The 25,053-nt window shown below is 39.8% G+C and overlaps 1 protein-coding gene across 3 annotated transcripts in view; it reads left to right on the top strand.

Moving 5' to 3' along the window:
* The first annotated feature begins 11,404 nt into the window (after positions 1 to 11,404).
* BTLA (B and T lymphocyte associated) overlaps positions 11,405 to 25,053 on the top strand; it is a 31,031-nt gene continuing 17,382 nt past the window's right edge. Inside the window, exon 1 of one of the 3 annotated variants that reach the window (XM_025874158.2) lies at positions 11,405 to 11,912. In XM_025874158.2, coding sequence (XP_025729943.1) covers positions 11,825 to 11,912 — 88 coding nt within the window. In that variant the 5' untranslated portion in view covers positions 11,405 to 11,824. The remainder of the gene's footprint in view (positions 11,913 to 25,053) is intronic. The other 2 variants (XM_025874150.2, XM_025874142.2) reach the window with 2 other exon arrangements.

Here is a 25,053-nt window from a genome sequence, read left to right as displayed (position 1 = left end):
AGAACTGAAGCACTTATTTCTCCAGCTGCTGAGAGTGTTCCTGGCTGAGAGTCCTCAGCTGTCAGTCTTGTCTTGGAATATGCTAAAGAGAAGTACTTCACCAAAGGACCTTTCCTAGAGACAGCTTATATCCAATGATTGGTCAATGTGGGTACATAAAGTCCGTGTCTTCTTAACCAAACTACTCTAAGGGGCTGGACCAGTGTCAGACCTCCCTGGGGTGGCTGAGGACTTTGCTGAGACTGCATCACAGTCTGGGGCTCCCTCTTCTTAGTCCTACCCTCTTCTCAGGCCTTGCACTCACTGATCCCTGGAGCACTCTCTAATAAATTTCCTGTAAACTCTGCCTCAGAGCCTGCTTCCCAGGGAACTTAATCTACAAGGACTAGGAAAAACTGCAGAGGACGGAGGCTGGGGCACCAGATGCACTAAACAAGGGATTTGTCCACTGTTGTAGCAGGGCACCCTCACTCTTGGCCTTCCTTTTCTTTATAAATTTTTCTGTGTGTGTGTGTGTGTGTGTGTGTGTGTGTGTGTGTGTGTGTCTTTTTCCTAAAAACTGAAAAGAAATCATACTGATGCTTTTACCCATGGCTTCAAGTAGCCTCTACATAATATGGAGCACTGATGCACCATGGCCTAGAAAAAAGATGCAGAAACATGTTATTTTTATCAAAATGGACCAAATATTATTCAACTAGAATTGATTACTATCATAGAGTAATTTAAGCTATGAATACTATATTCTTTCCTCATTTTGGCAGAGTAGTTTTAAAAGTGGGACTCCCTTATGTCTTATTATTACAAGTAACACTTCACTCAACAATCAAAAATTGCATATGAAAAATTTTAAAAACACCATCATGGGAATGTTGGGACATATAACTTGCCTTTCGGGTCATAGATCATGGAACCATGAGAAGCTACATACAAATCTGATGGGGAGAATATGTGTCTTCCAAATATCTTGACTTGGACAAGGTAGCAAGGTGAGATGTTGGTATTGTCCCTTTTGGAGAAGAAAATGTGTTCTTAATAGATATTTAGGTGGCCAAAGTGGTGGATATGGTAGCGACAGCTTCAGCCCACCTTTCTCAGTAATGGAACCTAGAAATTTAGTTGGGCATTCTTCCTGCCTGGGCAGATTCTATTTACAAGTCTTCCTTGCAGGAAGATGGGGTCATACGATTAAGTCAGGGTTAGTGTGTTGTGGGTGAAAGGTTGGTATTGGATTTCCAGAAAAGGTCTCACTCATCCCCATGGGCTGCTGCTTTTGACCTTCTGCCTCCCTCTTTGAGCCCGCGAGTCAGATATGATGACTGGAGCTGAGACCATCCAACTCGGACCATGGACCCAGAAGACAGATGTCAAAGTTAAGAAGTGAAGAAAAAGACAGGAGACATGGTCACTGAAGGAGAAGCCAAGATGTTAGCCCCATCCTGCTTACCTTTAAACCTCTTTTGCATGTGAACAACAATCTTGTATTTTATTTAAGCTATCACAATTTTGGATTTTCCTACTATCTATGCTGAACTTAATTCAAACTGATACAGAATTCCAGTGATGTAATCCTAAAACAGCCTCTTGAACTGTCATCACTCTTCCAAGGGAAGTTGAGGGATGGGCTGCCTGGTGTCCTCAATAGTTATTGGGGACACTGAGATTCATAGGAGATAATTAGGCCCCAAAACATCATAGCTTCTTATAGTTCAGCCACATCATTCTATTTCTAAAAGAAATTCCATGAAGGTTCTATAGTGATTCAAGCTTTCTCTTGTATTAGTGTAAAATATTTGCTAGACATTAAATATTTTTATATTTACTGGGAATTTGTGTGATGGAGATAATGTCACTCATTACTTTTCTATTACCACTGTAACAACCACAAATTCAGTGGCTTAAGACAACACAGATTTATTCTCTTACAGTTCCAGAGGTCAGAAGTCCAAAATGAGTCTTACAAGGTTAAAGTCAAGATATCAGCAAAGCTGATTCTTTCTGATGGCTCAAGGGGAGAATCCCTTCCTTGTCTCTTGCAGCTTCTAGAGACTGCTGACGTTTCTTGGCTTGTGGCCACATCTTCTCAATCTCTGCTTCTGTTGTCACGTTGCCTTCTCCTCCATCTCTGACTCCCATGTCCCTCTAAGGATTACATCGGGCTCATGGGGATAACCCAGGATAATCTCTCCATCTCAAGATCCTTAATCAAATCTGCAAAGTTACTTTCGCCATATAAGATAGCAGAGGGTCCTGGGTTCCAGGTTTTAGGATGTGGACACATTTGGGAGGTTGTTTTTCAGCCTACCACACTCACCTAGACATCTTGATTTAGAAATCATCCAGGAAAGGTTTTTTCTAATTTAAAGGCAACAGAAATTATTAGGTGTGTTTACTTTTAAAAAGGCAACTTCTATAAATCAAAAGCTACTATTAAAATGTTAAAAGGCAAAAACAGACTATGCCTAAAATATAACTGGGAAGGTGACAAGAATTTAATATAGTCAATATATGCATTATTTTATTTATTTATTTATTTATTTATTTATTTATTTATTTATTTATTTATGTAGTGTTCCATGATTCATTGTTTGCATATAACACCCAGTGCTCCATGCAATATGTGCCCTCCTTAATACCCATCACCAGGCTAACCCATTCCCCACCCCTCTCCCTTCTAAAACCCTCAGTTTGTTTCTCAGAGTCCATAGTCTCTCATGGTTCGTCTCCACCTCTGATTTCTCCCCCTTCATTAGCACTCACCATAGCACATACCCTCCGCAATGTCTACCACCCAGCCACCCTATCCCTCCCACCCCCCACTACTCCGCAACCCTGTTTGTTTCCTGAAATTAAGAATTCCTCATATCAGTGAGATAATATACTTGTCTTTCTCTGATTGACATATTTCACTTAGCATAATTCCCTCTAGTTCCACCCATGTCGTTCCAGAGGGCAAGATTTCACTTTTTGATGGCTGCATAATATTCCATTGTATATATATGTACCACATCTTCTTTATCCATTCATCTGTTGATGGACATCTTGGCTCTTTCCATAGTTTGACTATTGTGGACATTGCTGCTATAAACATTGGGGTGCATGTACCCCTTCAGGTCACTATATTTGTTCATGATACTATTCTTTCTGCTTCTCTGTGTTAGAGTTTTTAAATAAACAAATAATAATAAAACTTGTTTTTTTCAAAGGATAACTAGAACATCTCAAACCTTCCCAATCCCACACTAACTTCCAGGAAAACCCCAATGCCACTCACCCACCCATCTACCCACCTACTCAATGTCCTCTCAGTCAAGCCAAATAGCACTTTCAAAAGCAAGTTTCAGCGAGTGCCCAGGTTCTGGTGGGGAAGGCATGTTCTCTTTGACCTTGAAAGGCCCCCTGGCATTGGGCCAAATAAGCAGCCCCACCTCTTAAAGGGGACTGTTGGCCATAGCCAGAGGAGACCTACAGAGCCTATCCCCCTAGCCCTCTGCCGCAGGGACCCAGAGCTAGTTGGCTGCTCCCCACACCCTCTGTTTCCTTTCTGGGGTTTCTCTGTCCGGGATGGGCCTTCCCCAGGACCCTGAGCATATCTCACCACCAACACACCCCCAACTTCTCTGGCTGCAGAACTAAACTACTATCTTCTTCTTCTTTTTTTTTTTTTTTGACATACAATGTATTATTTGTTTCAGAGGTACAGGTCTGTGATTCAACAGTCTTACACAATTCACAGCACTCACCATAGCACATACCCTCCCCAATGTCTACCACCCAGCCACCCTATCCCTCCCACCCCCCACCACTCCAGCAACCCTGTTTGTTTCCTGAGATTAAGAATTCCTCATCTCAGTGAGATAATATGATACTTGTCTTTCTCTGATTGACTTATTTCACTTAGCATAATACCCTCTAGTTCCATCTACGTCATTACAAATGGCAAGATTTCATTTTTTGACGGCTGCATAATATTCCATTGTATATACATACCATATCTTCTTTATCCATTCATCTGTTGATGAACATCTTGGTTCTTTCCATACTTTGGCTATTGTGGACATTGCTGCTATAAACATTGGGGTGCACGTACCCTTTCGGATCACTACGTTTGTATCTTTGGGGTAAATACCTAGTAGTGCAATTGCTGGGTCGTAGGGTAGCTCTATTTTCAACTTTTTAAGGAACCTCCATACTGTTTTCCAGAGTGGTTGCACCAGCTTGCATTCCCACCAACAGTGTAGGAGGGTTCCCCTTTCTCCACAATATATACATTATTAAGTTAAAAAAATAGTAAGAAAGCCACTGACTCCAATATCTTAATAAGCAGTTAATTGCATGTGAGTGACAACACACAAATGATAAAATACCCCAAAACCTGTTCATCCTCACTAAATATAAAAACCAGAATAAATTAAATGTTGTACTTTTAAAAATATCATGATCATAACAAGACATTTTTTCATGGTAAGGATGCAGTTAACCTAGATCTGGATAATCTCATAACTTGTCTCTAGGAATGTACATTGGTCTTTGAAGTTATGTAGCCCTAGATATAAAGAATACTAAAAATGTTCATATGTTCAATCCAGTAATTCCACTTTGAGGAAATCATCCAAAATGTGGCAGAGCAAAAGTGTTCATCTCTATGTGAAAATTGGAAAAACCTAAATATCCCATAATAAGAAAATGGCTAAATAATCCCATAATTATAAGATGACATATTATTCATCTATTTAAACATATGTTACTAGAGTGTATTTTTTTTCTAAATCATTTGGAGAAATGCCTATGATAAGGGCAGGAAGAGCAATCTTGCCAGGCAGCTGAGAAGAAAGCTAAAAACCTGCGTAAGGATCAGGAGCGTGTGCCTGCCTCCCTGGGCTTTCTGAGTTTCCTTTCAAATGATTGTTGGACAATTTAGAGTTACAGTTGACCCTTGAAAAACATGGGTTTGAACTGAGCAGGTCCACTTACATGTGGGTTTTTTTTTCAATAAATATATTGGAAAATGTTTTGGGAGATTTGCGACAATTTGAAAAAACTCACAGATGAAACCCATACCCTAGAACTATCAAAAAAATTGAGAAAATGGTATGTCATGAATGCAGAGGTGCTAGTCTAGTTTATTATTAACTACTATAAGATAGACACAAATCTATTATATAAAGTTAAAATGTATCAAAACTCACAAACATTTAACAGGCTGGACATAGCACCATGCACAATTGAGAGAAATGTAAACAAACATAAAGACATAGTATTAAATTGTAACTGAATAAAATATACTGTAGTACATTCTGCAGTGCTGTAATAATTTCCTAACCACCTTCTGTTGTTATTGCAGTGAGCCTGAGTGTTGACAGTATCCACTTAAAGTGCCCTGTGAGGCTAGTCATCTCTGTGTGAGCAGTTCCTCTCTCCAGCAAATTGTACATTGCAGTAAAAAGTGGTCTCTCCTCACTCTCACTATTAATAGTTAAGTTTTGGGAGTGTCAAAAGTTATATTCAGATTTTCGACTGTGTGGGAGGCTGAAACCCCTAACCCCTATGTTGTTCAAGGATCAACTATATAGTTATTTGGGTTTATTAACACTAACTCTAATCAATACTAAAGGGATAAACGACCAAAAGGTAGTCAGTTACCATTGGCACAGCTCTATCAGATGTTAAAATATGAATACTGCACTTTTGGACCAGCTGGTGAATGGCACCTAGTTTGCTGCCCTGAGCCCTCAAGTACTCCCTGCTTCTTCCCTGACTTCCTGCGACCCCTCCTTGGGACCTCTCATTTTGGATCTCCTAATTATTGAGCAACTAAATGACTACCCCAGTTGGGGCCTCCAGAAAGCTGTTCCAGCTCTGTAGCCAGCATTTGATCCAACTGGTACCATACTGGTTATGAAGTATGTGTGTATGTGTATGTGTATATATATATTTCATTTCAGGACAAACTTCTCCCAAATTTATTTCTTCAATCTTACTCCAAAATAAAGCTAACTCCATTGTGTTTTGCTTCAAATTACTGCTTACTTCATCTGCATGGGTTTTTTTTCCCCCTCAAAAAGCCACATAAATAAGGAGAAGACTCTGCCGCTAAGATAAATGTGAATGAGTATGTGTAGTGCAGTGCTGAAAAAGCTTTTTACTTTTTTTGGTTCCGATTTCCACAATGCTCTTAGCTACTTTTACTGTTATAGTTAAAAGAATGTGAATTTTCCACATTTCTGCCTCTTTTGCCTGTGTTTTCAATATTTTCTCCATCAATTGGCTGATCTTTACAGTTTCTCCCAAATTGACTAACTTAATCCTGCTATTTTTACTAACTTGCTTTCATGCATTCCTACCTTCTACAGAATAGATCCCCCCTATGAAGAATACTACCCCCTGAACAAGGGGTAAAGGGAAGAAAAATAAGAAACATATTCCATATTATCGTAACTATGCAAAATTAATGTATTAGACTGGGTTCTCCAAATGCAGGCTCCAAAATAAGATGGAAAGTGTAAGGATTAGGTTAGGAGAGATGCCTGTGAGAAAAAATGGGGAGGTATGGGTGAAAAATCGAGGGGATGGAAGAAATACCACAAAGTAAGCTTGATCCCTAGTGATGGGGAGAGGGAAGTAGGTTGGGTGGAAGCATCCTAGACTACTGTGTACTCTAAGGAAGGTTTGGCAAGGCTATAGGGGAGTCCTTAAGCCCCCTATAGAGGAGTCCTGTTTTTCAAAATGAACCTGCCTTGGTATTTCCATTGCCTTCAGTCACTGAGTGAAAAGCATGGCCTCATGGCACAAATGGGGCGATGGATTTTGGCATGCAGACCCTGGGGCTCCTGTTCTATTACACTGCTTGTAGTTGGAAATCTACAAGGTATGCCACCCTTTTTTTCCAGGTGGCACCCCCAATTCCTCCTGGAAGAACAAGTTAATGGCTTCAGACTCTAATATTTGGCTGAGATCTGAAGCTGCAGGCACATCAAACATACACACATCCACAAAAATAAAAGATAAAACAATTTACAAAGCTATGATGCATCCCCAAGTTGGTTTCATGAGGAAGCAATGAGATAAACATACACAATAGCACAAAAATATAGTACAAATAAGTACTATAAGCACATACAAATATAGTACACACAGGTGCATAGGATATAAGGGAAGTCAACTTTCTCTCTCTGTCCAGGCTGCAAAGATACCAATAAACCAGACATAGGAACAATACAGTTTTCTGTCTGAGTGGTAGGAAAGAAAGGAAAATGCATTTGTCAGGATCCTAGTTTTGTGCCAGGCACTGTGGTATGTGGTTTCATGTATGCTAACTTCAAATATATAGTACCATTTAAGTCCCTTATTGAATACTCATAACAACCTTTCAGGTAGGTGTTATTATTCCTGCTTTACAGACTAACAGGATTCAAGGAAATATTAGATTCAAAATTGAATAACTTGTCTGAGTTCATGCATCTAGTAAATGAGAGATCCAGAATACATTCCAAGTCTGTCAATAGGAAAGTAAAGGGGAGAAGGGCATTCTTGGGCATTCTCTGTACATACATTTTTATTTATTTTCCCCCAAAGCATCTTCAGTCTTCTAAGTTTTGCAGCTGAGGGTATTTTATATTGTGTTTTGGGTGAACCCTATCCACCTCACAGTGCGGGACCAATCCTCTCACAGAAGGGACACTTTAAGGAGTAAAGGGGAAAGGTTCAATACCAAATTGGTCTCTTTGCCTGTCTTGGGGTGTGGGGCCAATGACTGATCCTTTTCTGTATTCCAGTTTCAGGGAATGGTCCCTGCCTTGGTTACCTGTCCAGCCCTCTAGTCCTGCTGTGACAGCACCACTGCTTTGACCCCTTCCAGTCTTTTGGATGTTTAGAGCGCTTTCCCAATGTGGTCCCTTCTTTACATCTCCTGCTCTTCTTTACATCTTCTGCCCTTCTAAGACTTCTAAATCTTTCTGCCCTTTACTTCTGAGGCCTCCCTGCATGGCTGATCCATCCGTGTGAATTTAGGGGCAATTAAGACCATCTTTAATCTGCTACATTTCTTTGCTAATCAAAGCTTTGTTACCACACTTACTCAGAGTCTCAATCTCCATGCACAAATGACTCCCATTAACAAATATATTCAAATTGTTCCACCATCATTATTTCCTGGCTTATGAACATAGGGCTTCCTGGTATCCATCTTGTCCAAATTAAAGCCCATCTTTGGTTCAGGAATAATTATAGATGTAATTTACTGATCACTTTGCATACCTTATCTCAGTTCACCAACATAACAGATAGATGTTATTACCATATGTGTTCTAGAGAACAGGAAATTGAGATATGGAATAGATTTATTTCTCTGGAGGCAGACATTGAGATAGATTAGCAATCAGCACCTTTGAAAGTAAGGGGGCAGAAGCACAACTGGGCAGAGGAAGAAGTCAAACTGTGATATAGGCCTGACATAACCTTGGCTGACAACCTGGAGCTCTGGGTCAAGTATTGCCCACCAGCATCCCATGGGAGCCCCAAATGGCCAGCCATTTTTACATTTTCCTTTCTCCATCACTGGATGCAGGCTGATTGGCAGTCACTAAAGAAGTTTATACCTGGAAGCTGTCTGCCAACTGCATTCCCCACAGCCAAGAGCAAATCTGTCCTTGAAGGGGCACCCAAGCTGTACATCTCTGTGTCTAGAATAAACTCTAAGAATCCAGGAATTTGTTAAAGATTCTACAGCTAATAAGTAGCAAAGATTTAGTACCAAGTCTTTTGTGACTCAAAATCTGTGTCTCCCACCAATTCATTCTTGGTTTCCAAATATCCATTCAAATCAGCTATCAGAATCACTTTGGGAGATTTCTTTAAAATAGGGATATGTGGGCTCAATCCTGTGAGATTCTCATTCAGTGGACATAGATGGGATCCAGGAGTCCCACCCAGTGTATAAAAAGTGCCCAGACTGATTCTAAAGTACAAGCATATTTGGAAACCATTGCTATCAAGAATATTGATGAGGAGAGGACACCAAGCAGAAGAATGGAAAAAGTTTTAAATGCTGGACTACATATGTGGCAGAAGCTATGCAATGTTTTTTGGGGTGCTAAAATTTTTAAAACCAAGATTCATCCCTCTGGGCTGATGTTGTCTAATGTCAGTGGTAAGTTCTCTCTAGGGTCCTGCATCTGTTTTGTGTTTGCTGTTTCTCTGACCCTCCTGGCGTAAAAAAAAAATATTGGAGAAAGTACAGCTGGGGCGCCTGGGTGGCTCAGGTGGTTAAGCGACTGCCTTCAGCTCAGGTCATAATCCTGGAGTCCCGGGATCGAGTCCTGCATCGGGCTCCCTGCTCAGCAGTGAGTCTGCTTCTCCCTCGGACCCTCCCCCCTCTCATGCTCTCTCTCTATGTATCATTCTCTCTCTCAAATAAATAAATAAAATCTTAAAAAAAAAGAAAGTACAGCTGCTTCATGATTCATGAAAGCAACTGAATCTGTAAGCAAACTGAAGAATTTGCTCTGTATGTAGCTCCTAAAATGTTTGGAAATGAATTTTAAGAAGCCCAATTCTACTTTGCTTTTTGTCTTTCACAATAAAATTGGAGATAGATTGATGTTTTTAAAACTGATCCTAAAACACAATGCAATCACTTTTTTAAATGTAGTTAAATTCTTCAAAAATGTAGTAAATTCTTCAAATTTGCACATTTAAATAAAAAGTACAATTTTTTTTAATCAAACAGTACTTAATTATAATGGGACAAGGGTCAGAATAGAAACGTAATTGCTAGATGAAATAGAAATTTAAAGCAAAATTGACTTGTAACTGAACTAACAAACTTTGGAGCCAGGCTTCTTTCATTTTTTTTTTTTTAATTAGAATGAAGACAGGAGTCAGATTCTGAGGGAGGGTTCTGTCTTCAGGGGGACTCTCAGGACTTCAGCTGTGGAGGAATAAAGAGCCAGTCATGGTGATAAAAGTAACAAAATAGATATCTTTAAAAATACACTAGATGTTACATAAGGTTTTTTTTTTTTTTCCAAATTTTGTCTCATTAGCACAGGCTTTTTTAATATGAAAAAAAATCCTTAAAATAGATCAAAAAGGTTTTATGCTGAAATAAAGTGTATATGACTTGTCTCTTGTTTAGGACAATATCCTGGGATCCTTGGCTATATGACTTTTGACTTCTGGGACCATTTTAAATGGATAATGAGCCTTGCCTCAGCTGCCACAGGAAGTTTGCATTCCACCTTGAGCACGGGAAAGAAAGTTGTGTAAATGCTGGGTAAATATTTCACAGGATGTTTACTTGGTAAGTAATGGATGTCCTAACATACAGTTGCTCTGTGTTAAACTGTGGTGGTTGAAATACATGATATTTCAGTTCCAACACTAAAGACAGATACGAGGAGATCATAGTACTCGTTCACTGAGCTCTTTAAAATCATTCATCTTGGGGCCTCCAACCATCACACAATGTCTGTTTAAATCAATAAATACAATGATAACTGTTTTTTTTAAACTTATGTACTTAGAACCATTGAAGTTTGGCCTTGGAAGAAAATCACCAGCCTCCAGGAGAAAGACTTACAAAATCAGCTTCTGTCAATGACCACAGATGTCACAAATCTAGATTTCTCATTTGGAATCTCAAATGGGTGAATTTAATTAGCTCCTATAATTAGAAGCACAGGGGCACTTAGTTGGTTAAGCATCTGCCTTCGGCTCAGGTCATGATCCCAGGGTCCTGGGATTGAACCCCAGGTCCGGCTTCCTGCTTGGTGGTGAGTCTGCTTCTCCCTCTGCCCCTCCCCCCACTCACGCTCTCTCGCTCTCTCTCTCTCTCTCTCTCTCACTCTCTCTCAAATAAAAAAATAAAATCTTAAATATATATATACATATATATATAAATATATAAAATTAGAAGCACAGCTAATTATTACAAGTGGCCTTGGAGAAAACAGTCCACCTTGACCCTGAGCTATCTGATCTTGAACTTTTCCATTTCTTCCTTTTATTGCTTCTCTTCTATTTCATCCAGACAATACCCACATGAAAAATGTTGAAAACGAAAGTTTCCTTTAACTGATATTCAAGATGTCATTTAGCTCAGAACTTTATTATTTAGAGAGAGAACATGTAGCTAATATTAATGATGATCTTGTTCCATTGATATTTATCTGCAGATTAAAGACACCTGCCCTTCCCTCATCTGTTGAGGAAGTGCTTCCTGTCACTCATATTCTCCATAACCTCAGATAAATCACTGGTATAATCACAATAAGCATTCTAATCTTGCCATGACATGATGTTTAGGAAGAAAAATCTAAAACCTTTTACATAAAAGAAGTTTCATAATCTCAAGTTATGAAAAGGGGGAAAAGGCATACTTACCCATAGGTACTTTTTACCATGAATTCCCTGACCTTAATTCGATTAAAATCTCAACCTAAAGATTGCAACAATATAGATTTCTTCAGAGTTTGATTTTTCATGTCACTCAACTTTGAATGAGCAAAACCTCAATGTGGGGCAGAAACGGTGGTAAAGCGGAAGGAGAAGTTAAGGACTGAGCCGCTTTGCAGATCAGTGTTTGAAAGTGAACAGCCGATTTGACAAGAAGCAAAAACCACAGAATATAGTACCACATCGTTTTTCTGTTCACTTCGTTTCACAAATGATTCAGGCTCTTCCTACTGTCTTCTTCACCTCCTTGCTCTTCTCTACTTATTTCACTGATGTCACTGAGGTAGGTAACCTGGTCCAATCCTGAAGAATTCAAGGGAGGAAGAGAAGTCTACTTGTGAAGTTTTTCTGTCCCTGATATGCACAGGAAATGAAGACATTGCCTGGCATGCTTGGAATTGGGAAATTGTGTTGGGTGTTCTTCCTAATCCCACATCTGGGCATCTGGAGTATCAACGGTAAGGCACCTATGTATATAATCTCTTGTTTTTTTTTCCCCAGGGGGTGGTGGAGGGAATGTTTTCACTTGCGATGTCAAGTGGATAATGGTGGATGAAACCATGTAGTGAGATTTGCTCACTGAGCACGTTCTAGAACATCAACCAAACAAGAACATGGTTTTCAAGTCATGGCTTGGCTGATTTTCTTAAAAAACATGTTCCGATGGTAAGGAAAGAGAATTGGGTGGATGTTATAAATAAGGTACAAATTTATCACTACTTCTAGCAAAAATGCTCTGGATGCCGTCCTGATGATTGAATAGCTTGTCTTTTCGAGATGGAGGCAAGCAGAGTGCTGTAGTTCAGCTGGATGGGTGTTGGATAACGGGGGTTGTACTTGACTCTGTGGTTACTCTTGAGTAATGTCACTAAATAGAGTTGCCCTATTTGCCTCAGTGGGGTGTGTGCTTGGAGAATACTGAACGAGAAAATGCTCAGAAATCGTGTATTGGAGCATTCTGTCATTGTTTCTATTAGGCTAAAAGAGAATGGCTCCTACTTGGGTGTCATATGGCATAGAAAACAGCTTGAGGTCTGCCTAGATGATGTGTGGCCACCTCTGCAAAGATTTTATGAGGGCAAAAAAGCAATTTCTTCCTTCCAGTGAGTTCATTTGCTCCTTTACATGGACACAGGGGCCCATATATTGAAAGACTGTAAACAGCTAGCAGAAGTTTCTGATTTTCTCAGGTCTGATTTCAAATCTCCTGCCTGGTTATCCCCACAAACACACATACTCTTACCAGTTTGTGTGCTGTGGTTTTAAATTGGAAAATATGGTGACTGAAATCCTCTAGAATGTCATCTTAAATTCTGGAACTGCTTGGTTTGGAATTTGTCTCCGTGGATGTTAGGATGGCACACAACCAGGTGCAGAATAAAAATTCCCAGGCACCTAAGCATTGTTATGTGTGCAAGTAATTTGGTATTACATTGATGAGGTTCTTAGATGGCTGGCTGGGTTTTTCATTTTCCATCAGATGCCTAAAATCACACAGCTATAACTGGAGTTATATATTAAATAGAATTCATACCAATTTGAAGAGCACATAAACTATCCTCTGTGAAATGAAGGAAAATAATGTTCAGTGCTGGGGTGCCTGGGTGGCTTAGTTGGTGAAGCGTCTGCCTTCGGCTCAGGTCATGATCCCAGGGTCCTGGGATTGAGTCCAGCATCGGGCTCCCTGCTCAGCAGGAAGTCTGCTTCTCCCTGTCCCTCTGCCCCTTCCTCTGCTTGTGCTCTCTCTGTCAAATGAATAAATAAAATCTTAAAAAAAAAGAATGTTCAGTGCTATATCACACTGGGAGTGGGGTACAACTTCTATTCCCCTCCTAATGTGTTTACAAAACTAGACTGGGGGGAAGGGTTAGGACTGGGTTTGTTTACTGGCTCTGCCACTTACTGTGTGACCTTGGTGAAGTTTCTTATCCTCTCTTAGCCTTAGTCTCCTCATTTGTAAGATAGAGATAATAATTATACCTAAAATATGGGCCTATTTCGAAGACTATAAATGCAGTAATATGGGTGAAGTGCCTAAATGCAATAATATGGGTGAAGTGCCTGGTATAATAAGTGCACATAATGAAAGCCGGTAAATGTTAATGGTGTTTTGCTGATATTATTTTCACCAAGCACCCCCCACAACATTCAGTTAAATGGGAAATAAGTGTTAATGTTATTGTTTTAAATAGTTGAGCTTTTAAAGCTTAAAAAAAGTGAATAAATAAAATACACTGCACAATATATTCGACCCCAACTATAGAGAATCAAATTATTTGGAAAATGAAATGGAAAGCCTCAGAGTGCCAACCAGGTTTACTGTAAAGCAGTTGATAGATTGAAGCATTACTTGCATTAAATTTAAGATATAGGTTGAGATAAATGTTTAGTGAGAATTGTTCTCCCAGACAGAGCTGATGGCTCCATTCCTTAAAACCACATTAATTTTAACCTATTTATCTTGGGGATTTTCTGTGATTTACTAAATTACTGAGTTCTTTACACTGGCATGGTTTCAAAATGCCTAAATTTTTTTTAATTTAGAATTTAATTTTTCTTTAATTTTTATGAATTTCTTTCCCTCAACTTAAAAGCAATGGGAGATCTGTGTGCCTCTTCTCAAGAATGAGGCTGCATCTACCATAAGGTTGGAAAAAAATGTTATATTCTCTATAAACTTCTTGTTTAAGGTCCTCCTTTATAATAAAATTATGCTTGCTTGCTTTTTGTGTTTCTCAAAAAAAAAAAGGGAAATCTGCCCCTTGGTATCTGGCTATGATTTCGATCTCTGTCCTGATGAAAGGAATAAAGGCGTCAGCACCTTCCTTTCATGCACAGATGGGCAGATTATACTGGGAAGAACGAGGCTGCAAGTGGAGATGCATCACCAGGGGCCAGCTCCCAGCTGCGAGGCTTTGGACCACTTGTTCAGTTCAGGATCAACCAAGGATTCCGTCTTCAGGCAGGCAGGAGTCCTGCAGTTAATGTCTGGGTACCACTTGGCACTATATATGGTCTGAAATGAAGACAGTAGGAAATCTTTGACTGCTGCTTATTGTGATAAAAATAAATAAATCCTAATCTGATCTAGTACCAGTGGCCATTTATGGTTTGGCTCCATCAAGAACGCATTAGTTAGGTCTGAGTCTCCATTTGGCACTTGTCTATGTCCTCTTTCTCCTTCACTCTGGTAGTTGAGTATGGTCCATGGATCCATACCCCACATCCTACTCAGATTGTCCCTTCACTGGGAATTGGCCATATCCTTGGGTCAGATCAAAAACAGGGCAGAAAGTGCTCTGCACCTATCATTTTTTGAAGTTCCTGTTTGATAACACAGTGTCTTTATCAGGCTTATTACCATGGCTCTAGCTATTTGTTCCTATTGAAATGTGTACCTGGTGTGCTGGGGGTAGAACTCATTCTTCTGCCAAATGCTTGTGTATCGTTATTACCAAAATGCCTGCCACAAAATGTGATTACTTTTTATGTAAATGTCTAGGAAAATATTCTGCAGCTAAAGGACTTCCTGGATTAAGGCATGAAAAGATTAACCCGTGTGCTGATAAGAAGAGCCTTGAATAGATTTTCCTAACCCTGAAAAGCTCTTTAATTAATTGTTGCTTCCTCTGTCCCACTATCATAATTTCCTCTGTTGTAGTGTTGAAGTCAAATGCTGCTTATCTTGCTTTGCTGGGGCTTTCCTATTTAATTTTCATTATTTGTGAGTTTCATCTTTACTTACGAGTTCCAAATTGTTGAAGGAAAAATGTTCACAGGTGTTCATAATCAGGTCGCCAAATTAAATCAATCTTTTGCTGTGTTTCTTGGAAAGGCCGTGGCAGAGTGGTTAGGATCAGGGACTCTAGAGCCAGACCGCCTGGATTACTGTCCCCTCTCTGCCATTTACTGTGACCCTAACCTCTCTGGTTCTGTTTCCTCATCTCAACAACGGGGACAATATTGACACTGATCTTATAGGGTTGCTGTAGCAAGTGAATCAATGCTATACAACACTTAGAACACATTAATTTTAACCTTTATATCTTGAGGATTTCCTATGATTTACTTGATGCATCATTAAGTGCTGTGTCACTTTAGCTAATAATGTTCTTTTAGTCCAAAATTTAATTAGCTTGATAGTTCCCTTCAAGTAGGCTTGGGAGGTCATCTCTTGTTTGGGGTTGAGAAAAGTTGTCTATAAATAACTCTTGATATCATTATCTACAATCATCCACAGTTACCAAGAAATAACAAAGCTTTGGTCATCATGTGACTCCAGTGACATTGCCTTTGTGAGCTCTTCTATCGTATGCACTTTGCTTCACTTTTCTAATAGTCTCCATTCCCTTGCCTCAAAATAAGCTCAGTCTTACCCACCTATCCTTTCATGGTCATGGCCTCTGATTTACATGCTTATCTCTACGGAAGCAATTATGGTGTGCTTGCGCCTGCATGTGCAGGGGTATCATTCTCAAATGCTCAGAATCTAAACTTGTCTAAGTTGAGGCTCACTTTGAACAGAGTGCAGGGTAGTGTTGGAACGACCATCTAGGCCAGTCATAGGGAAACCCCAAGTTTAGCTGGTAGAGCTAACTTCTCCTTTTCTCCTTCCTGTTAGCCATATTTATCTTGTGAACACAACCTGGAACTCACAAATGTCATCAGCAGCTCATTGTCCAGGAGTGGTTATAAGATAGGCTGTGGCACTTAGGTTCTAGCTGGGTGGTTGTGGCCTTATTTAATCTTCTTCTACCAGTTAGGAGAGGAGAATTAATATTGGGGGAGAGTTGGCAGTTTCTGCTCACATGGATATTGTTAATTATCTTCTAGGGCTTTGAAAATGCCAGTGAATCTCAGTGTGATCTCTGTGGTAGAGTGCATTAGGAAGGGGAAGAAGTACCTAGGAGAGAAGTAGAGGCAGATGTTCCCTGTGTCTTTACAGCAACACAGAACCCATGCTTACCCTGAGCATCCCAAGTAACCACATTATCACTGAAGGCAATATTTAGAAATACTTATGTTGATTTCTGATGCAATGACAAAGTCTCTCTTTGATGCTACTGGCCACAGCTTCTAAGGTATGCTGTAGGCTTTTTCTGTGCTGCTTTTCTTCCAGAAGGCACTGTGATCAAGGTAGAGGGCCTAGCATTTCTGAAGGACAGGGCCTCCCAGGAGCAGGCGGTCAAAGTCTTCTGGAACTATTGTCTAAATTGTCAATATGAATCATTGTTCTTTAGGGCTCACTAAACTGGCTAAAAACATTTGCTACTCCACAGAGAGAATTGCAGAATTGGCCAACCAACACTCTACTAGATACTCATTCTTGTCAAATGGGGTGGGCAGAACTCTGCAGAAATGGAACATGTGTGAATCCTTTGGCTATGGTCAGTGACCAGTAGGGTAGAACCACAAGGGGACATTTGTCATTTGGTAGAGATATAATGGAGAAGTTACTGAAAGAAAGCTTGGAAAAGTATATAAAGACAAAGGTATTTTTACTTCTCACTTTTGACCAAGGCCAGCCTTGCTGGTTAGTGTAATTCTTTTTTATTTTTTATTTTTATTATTTTTTAGAGGGGGAGGGGCAGAGAGAGAGAGAGAATCATAAGCAGGCTCCATGCCCAGTGTGAACCCCAACATGGCGCTCAATCTCATGACCCTGAGATCATGACCTGAGCCAAAACTGAGAGTCAGACATAACCGACTGAGCTACCCAAGCACCCCTGGTTAGTATAATTTTGTAGGATTTCATCTATCATACAAAAGGACATTTTTCTATGGGATATACTGCCTTTTCTATGTCTATTATATTTGTTTGCCCAATGCATATGCCAGTCATTATGCATGACTGCTGATCCTTGACTCAGCTGAGAATAACTGCTCAGAGCAGAGGCACTTGGGGCAGACCTTCTGGTTTCCATCTTGTCTCTGCCGCCTGCAGGCTTTGCTCAACTACTGTGTCACTTCCCTAAATTCATCCTAAGAAATAATAATATCCTGTATTTTTTTGTTGTCTATTACGAGCCAAGCACAATGCTAAGAACTCTTGCTGTGTGTTCTCATTTACTTCCACAACTCCTGGCAGATAAGAGCTTTTGCTCTGAAGTTAGCCAGGTCTGGGCTCAAGTCCTGGTCCTGGCTCGGACTCCCATCAGCTGGTTGTCTTCAGCAAGTGGCTTAGCTTCTCTAATACTTGGTTTTCCCAGCTTAAAAATTAAGATAACAACTCTAAGTACCTGATAAGATTTTAAGGATCAAATGAAACGATATATGTATGGTACCTAAGAGTGAAAATCACATTATAAGAACTCAAAAATATTAATTACGTCCTTATCTTCCCCCCATCAGGAGGATCTAGGGTGGGTCTGCAGCACTTTGATAATGTGAGGTGCTGTGTGCCTGTGAGCAAGTGACAATGAACGTGAAGCAGTGATTCTGGAGGTGATCCCCCCAAATGTGACTTATGCCGCTATCCATGTGCTGTCTGACTTGAGGACGGCTAATGCTCTCTGTGGGTCCTGTCTTTTAATATCTCAAGGAGAGGAAATGGCACAGGTACTTTGTGAGCTTTGCTGACTGTTAGACAAAGCTATGGCAAATACTAAAATGACTATTTCAAGACAAAACAATTTTAGACTTATCCCAAACTAGATAAAACCAAGAAATGGCTTAAAGTCTTATATTGCTCAATAAAACGAGGTTGAAAAGATAGTCTTCAAATTTTCCCCCAAATAGTCATATCACAGAATGAGAAATTCTAGCCCTAAAAGAAATTGCTTCAAAGTGTGCTAAATAAATACCACATGAAAGCAAACTTAAAGTTTTCACATACCAGTACAATGAGACTTTTAAGGAGGAAATGGTAATAGAGATGATTGTGAAAATTCTCTCAATTTTCTCATTTCTTGTCCTTTGTTTTTTAAGCAATGGGAATGAATTTGGATTCATACAATGTGCATTCTTGTTGTGAAGCTAATTCTTTAATTCTTTCCAGTTCCATTTTTCTAAAGGAACTTTACATTAATGTGAGTCTCTCTCTCTCTTTCTATGTGTGCATGTTTGCATGTGTGTTTTTAGACAGGGAAGAGATGCCTATCCCCTTCTAAAGACCAATACTACCAAGAAACCACTGACTTTTGTTTGTGTGTCTGTGTGTCAAGTATTCAATTTGGCCTTTTAAAGTTCTTTGGTTTTTTGAGTAAGATTGTAAGCACTGAGATTACTAGCAATCAAGAGGTCCACTATTCAACAAAGCTTCTCTTCCTGTAAAAAAATAAAAGAAAATAAAGACCAATATCAGACAATATCCACAGAGAAGAAGAAAAACCTGAACTATTATTTCATACTATATCTATGTCTTGGATCCATATTACATGGCATGTTGTTTGTCAGGTAGATGTATGTAAATATCTCTCATCTCATGGTAGGGACTGAGGCTCTCAGTTTTCATTGTACCCCTGAGATCATGACGCAGGGTTTGGCTTAGATTGCCAATGGTCACTCTTTACAATAGAAGCTCTGTTTTAACCTTGCATGCATACATCAAGTTTCCCCAGCATTCCTAGCACTTCTGGGGATATCTGACTTATGTAGGAGGTTTGTTTACCAGAGTTAAAGTGGTAAGCTTAAAGCACACTGCAGAATACATGAAATCAGTGGTGTCTGCATGTCAACACTTCATCTCATGTCACCTCATGATTTGTGGAGTCTATGCCAGCTAGCTTATGGTGAGAAGTATGCCACATGGGCTTTCTGATGCTGTGCACATGATTCCTTAAGGTGTCCAGGAACCTTCCAGAACCTCTGATGTGTGATTCCATGGCTGCCTTTGCTGTGCATGAGTTGGTCTTGACTTTATTCAATCTACTGCCCCAGGGGACCCCTGAACCCATACCAATTTGCAGGGGAACAGGCACTTGCTTCCCTTCCCTGGGGGTCATCAGATCTCCCCTGCCGTCCACCACTCTGGCCCTCAGAAGTAAGGCAGATTGTACCACTGGGAAAGTTTGTTTTCCTCCTTGGGAGACTTGTTTTCCTCCTAAGTCTGAAGACTTCGCTCCTTCTGTAGCCTCCTCACCATGTATCTAAGTTTTGGAGTTTTTTCTGTGTTTGTCTATCATGGTATCTTCTGACAGAAGCTGAAATCCTGCTTCACACCACAGAAAATTATTGATGTATTACACCTTTCATGATCGTTGTGGTTTTCAAAAATTATTTATTGACACTTTTTAAAATTTAATTTAATTTTATTAGGTTATGTTAGTCACCATACATCATTAGTTTTTGATGTAGTGATCCACGATCCATTGTTTGCGTATAACACCCAGTGCTCCATTCAGTATGTGCCCTCCTTAATACCCATCACCAGGCTAACCCATCCCCCCACCCCCCTCCCCTCTAGCACCCTCAGTTTGTTTCTCAGAGTCTGTAGTCTCTCATGGTTCATCTCTCCCTCCGATTTCCCTCCTTCATTTTTCCCTTCCTTCTCCTAATGTCCTCCATGCTATTCCTTAGGTTCCACAAATAAATGAAACCATATCATAATTGACTTTCTCTGCTTGACTTATTTCGCTTAACATAATCTCCTCCAGTCCCATCCATGTTGATGTAAAAGTTGGGTATTCATCCTCTGATGGCTGTGTAATATTCCATTGTATATATGGACCACATCTTCTATTGACACTTTTATGTTTAACTCTGTCATAGCTCAAATCAAGGCAGTCTGCGTTCATTACCGTCATTCATTTCTTTCAGTAAATATAATCGTTTTGAACTTTCCATGCATGTGTAAGAATTTTTCAATGGAGCAAGAGTGAATCTCAGTTGGGATTTTCCTCATGGTAACAGTTATAATCAAGGTGCATGGTCTTTAAAAATTAGAAATAATTGTACTTCACATATGATTCATAATCATGAAGCTCTTTTTTTTAATGAGCTAATAGGTTTCACAAATTATCTACCCTCCCTGGCTCCTGATGGTATTTACACCTGCAGCTACACTTGCTCAACTGGAAAGTACTGGCCCGTAGAGTTATTTGTGGCTGGCACGTCTTTCTGATTAGCCAATCAGATCCAGGTATCTGGATGACCACAGAGTATCACTTGTTAAATATTTTGAATATCACCCCTCAGTGGACAATAAATCAGGCCTTCCCACACTATATACTTGCAAGGTCTAGTTTTTCGTTAGTGGTTATAGTTTAACCACTATGGGGTATGTTGAGGTGCATACATTCTTCACCTCAGTGCCCTGTAGGCCACCTTTGTAATAGCTCAGATGTGTCTGCTCTGCTCCCTTAGCGCATAGATAGCATTAGTCAGAGTTGTGAACAGGAAATTTTTCTCTTCCTGAGCTCTCTTTGTTCAGTCTCAGGCTACTTCAGGCCTTCTTCCTTTCATACTAAGCCCACCTCCTCCTGCAGAGACAGGGACTATCTCATCAAGAAAGTCATGGACCTGATAGGAGGAGAGATGCATAAACACATATTTAATTATAAAGGAATGCTGCACGTCACATAGAACAGCATGAGACACTCACAGAGTGGGGGAATGAGCAGTGGACTTGGGTTGCTGGAGGATGGGGGTGGGGTGAGTTTGCAAAAGGAAGTAGGGGTTAAATTTTATTTGATGGAATCTGGACATTTCCTGCAGGCATTGAAGAGTCTCTGAAGGGTTTAAGGCACAAAATCCTTCTATTGGATTTTCATTTTGAGAATGAAAACTGTGACAGTGCTGTGGAGAATAAATGGGGTGGGGGGGAGGGGAACAAGGCCAAGTTTGGAATGTAGAAGACTAGTTGGTGGGCTGTGACAATAATCCACATCAAAGGAAATAAGACTCAAATTAAGGCAGTTTTATGGAAGCAAATTGGCAAGACATTTTGGACGCTGAATCAATTTAACTTGATGACTGATAGAATGGGACAGGAAAGGGGAAAGAAACCAAAGGGCTCCCAGGTTCTGGCCATGTCACAAATAGAGCTACTTTTAATTATCACCAGATACCAGCAATTCTGAATATCAGTGATAAAATACTCCTCCCCTCAAAAATATCTTTGGTCTAAATTCTAAATAATTACTATAGTTATTCCTGGGTTTGAATGATGTGTATGTAAGTTTCAAATTAGCACATTTTTAGTACTTCCCCTTTGATAAACATTGCATTCTACACGAAAGCGAAGTCAGAGAACTTCCCAGTTACAGAGTTGGCTCTGGACACACATACAGATTCATGTGTTCATTTCATGAGTAAATTTTATAATGTCCAGAATCACCTGAGCTTGCTCAGGTGTTGTGTCTCTATGAGCTCCTACATATTTCTTCATTTCAACAGTAGATTTTAAATAAATAACAACACCACAGTGACTATGGAGCCAAAGAAACAGAATGTGAGCCATTTCATTGCTTTCATTCTATGCAACCACTTTGAATATTTATTTGTTTAAAATCTAAAAGTGAAACAGGACAAACTATGTGGTGTAATTTGTTTTCAGGTATTAACTGTAGTTTTGAAGTTTAAAACTTCATGTTTTATTGAATAATATCTATACAACTGAAATGTGTTCTCCTCAAAGTGTTGTTTTAAAATTAAAAAATGAATCAAAATAAAACTTCACATTTGTGGTACAATTTAGTAATTGCTTAAATTGTATCTTTTGTAGAATTTCAGTTTTAATAAAATTCATTTATTAGCTACTGGAAAATTATTTATATGGACTACTGTATCAGACTGCAACTAAAGGATAAAAGTTCATACTGTTTAAGTAGTTACAAAACTATTAAATAGATAATTTGGTGCATTTTTCCCTTTTTGATTTTAATATTTTAAACATTTTTTAACTTCCATGGTTTTATGTATGAAGTTCAATGAAAGGAAATATTCACTGTCTTTATTTCTTTTCTGGCCATTTTATTGTTCGTTTCAACTCATGATCTCTGAAAACATTTTTCCATATAGAGGAGGGGTGTTGCTAGAAATGGTGCACTCTAGGCATCAAATATGCTAGGTATACACTAGTCATGGAATATGCGAATATAACAAACAGTCATGGCTTTCATAAAGATTTATAAAATATAAGTCTTCCAGAGCACCTGGGTGGCTCAGTCAGTTAAGCATCTGCCTTCGTCTCAGGTTATGATCCTGGAGTCCCGGGATCGAGCCCTGCATCGGGCTCCCTGCTCAGCGGGCGTCTGCTTCTCCCTTCACCCCTCACCCCACTGGAGATCTCTCTCTCCCTCTCAATTAAATAAATACAATCTTAAAAAAAAAAACTATAAGTCTTCTGAAACCTCTAGTGACTTAAAAAGAGATACTTCATCATACAAAAGCCAGAGGATGGTAGAGGTTTCATCATTTTACTGAATATGTTTATTTGAATTATTTTTAACATTGAAAATTCCCCACCATTAGCTATGAATGTTTGAGAATAACAGCAGGAACAACTAACGTTGGCGGATACCTCCATCCAAAAGCAACTGTGTTCCTCACCTCTGTTTAGAAAATGTTTTTTTTACAAGACAAACCCCCCAGGGACAGCTTTTGATTTCCTGAATGTCATGAAACAGCCGTGCGTGTCAACATGGATGTCTGATGGAGAATTTGAATTGTGCCATTTAGCTCTGTGTAGCTTTCCTGAGCTACAAACATCCGTTTGAGTCTCAGGGGGATGGGAAGTGTTAATACGCTCTTTGAACAAAGAGCAAGTCCCCTTGATGACTTTTAATGCCTGTTGGCAAGGCTGCATTAATCTATTCATTCCCCCATTCAAGAAAAATCCCTGTCCAGCCAATGCGGTAGCCAGTGATCCTCACCCTGCTGGTAAGAATATGCAAGAACCCCAGTGATGTTTCCACAATGCCACTGGGAGTCAGTGATGTGGTCAGGACCATCAGCTGGCTCTCCTCTCCTACCCCTGCTCTGTGCACTCCCCCCATGCACATAGCCACCTAGGGTGGGACTAGAGATGTTCACTTGTGCTACTAGCATTGGGTGACGACAGCCTGATGGCTAAATGGAAAGGCAACATAGACTTAGAGCTGGTTTTATCATGTCAGTCACACACTGAGGGAGGTGAAGTTGTGGATGAGTTTGTGTAGGGGAGGATGGTGGGTAAGGATTTTCCTGTTTTCATCCTGTTTTACAGGGATTGAGGTCCAGGGAGACTGGGTGGCTATCTCAACATCACACAATATGTTAGTATTTTAGAGTATTTGAGCAACCATGTCTGAATGGTTATTCTAGTTTTTAGGTATTTACATGACTTTTTTAAAATATCCCAAAAGAATTAGGCTCTGTATTTTCTCATGGTGACTAAGTGGAGTTTAAACATGGCCCATTTAATGCTTACCGCATTTATTCTGAAACAACCTGTGGTCTCCATGTCACTATGTGAGAAACCCGTGATCCAAGTGTGTATCAATTCCCTGAATCTGCCATGAGAGTCCTCCTTCTCTGCCTCTGCGCTTCCATGTGCTCAGTCTTAAAATACCTCCCCTGTCCCTTTCACTGCCCTGATTATCAAAGGGTTACTCATTCACTACTGTTCAGCTCAAATATAACTTTTCCATTAAGCCTTGTCCCAATAGTCGCAGCTGAGGTTAATCCTCTGCACACCCAAAGTCTGCACCTCTTTATAGTGTTATTTCATTCTCCCATCTGTCAAGCATCTTTATTTCCCACTGGAAAGCAAGCCCCTTGAAGGAAGACACCTTGTCTTATTTATTTCTATACCCCCCCAACAACTAACATACGAGGACTTCCAGGGTCCTCTGAGCCCTGTTTTCAGCTCAGATGAATTTGAAGATAAAAAGAGTGGTAAGGTAGATAGTAAATTTATTCTGGGAAAGTGGCTATGTTAGTTACTCTCATCTCATCAATTAAATGCTAAGCTTCTTGAGGGCAGGAAGGCCTTTTCTACAACCATCTTGCTGTTTTCCACAATGTTGGCACTGAGTTAGTTCTAGGCTCCATAAACTCTGACTGACTTATCTAGATCCAGGTATACGAAAAGCAAAGTTAGGAGGGTGAGGTAGTCTATTAACTTCAGGGGGAGGAATGAAGTTCTGGAAATGTGAGTTTCACTTGGCTTTTCAGCCTCTGGCCTCTTCGCTTTCTTGTTGCAAGTCTAACCACATCCAGGTCTTGTATTGTTAGGCACTTCCTTTTGGTAAATTATCTTACCCTTTCTCTTCAAGTTTTTGAAAACTTCATCCTTATAAATTGGCTTTTAGTTTGCTTTCATTTTTATTTTGAATTTTTGGAAGCAACTGAATTAGTAAGTCTTAAAGTGAACTTGTTTGAGGTTTCAATGCATTTATAAATATAAAAATATTCACAAGTTTCTGAAAGTTCTCCACAGTTCTCAATCTGGTTCCTGGACAAATCAAGTTTCTGACAGAGGTTGATGAGATGTGAGCAGAAATTATACTGAGAGGTTTTTTGGGGGTTAATAAATAGCTAAAAATGAGAATAGTTATGCTGGCAAGGGTGTAGAAATAAAGTGGGGAACATTCAGCTAAGTAGAGCAGCATTTGCAAGGCAGGGCCAAAAGCTGTCTTTCACCTCAACATCCGAGTTGCCCTTAGCCTGCTTTGTCCT

The sequence above is a fragment of the Callorhinus ursinus genome, unplaced genomic scaffold (assembly GCF_003265705.2).
Source record: "Callorhinus ursinus isolate GAN/ISIS: 27379988/994484 unplaced genomic scaffold, GSC_fseal_2.0 scaffold1, whole genome shotgun sequence".
Classification (NCBI taxonomy): domain Eukaryota; kingdom Metazoa; phylum Chordata; class Mammalia; order Carnivora; family Otariidae; genus Callorhinus; species Callorhinus ursinus.
Note: the sequence above shows the minus strand (reverse complement) of the source record. Positions and strands in the feature narration are given on the sequence as shown.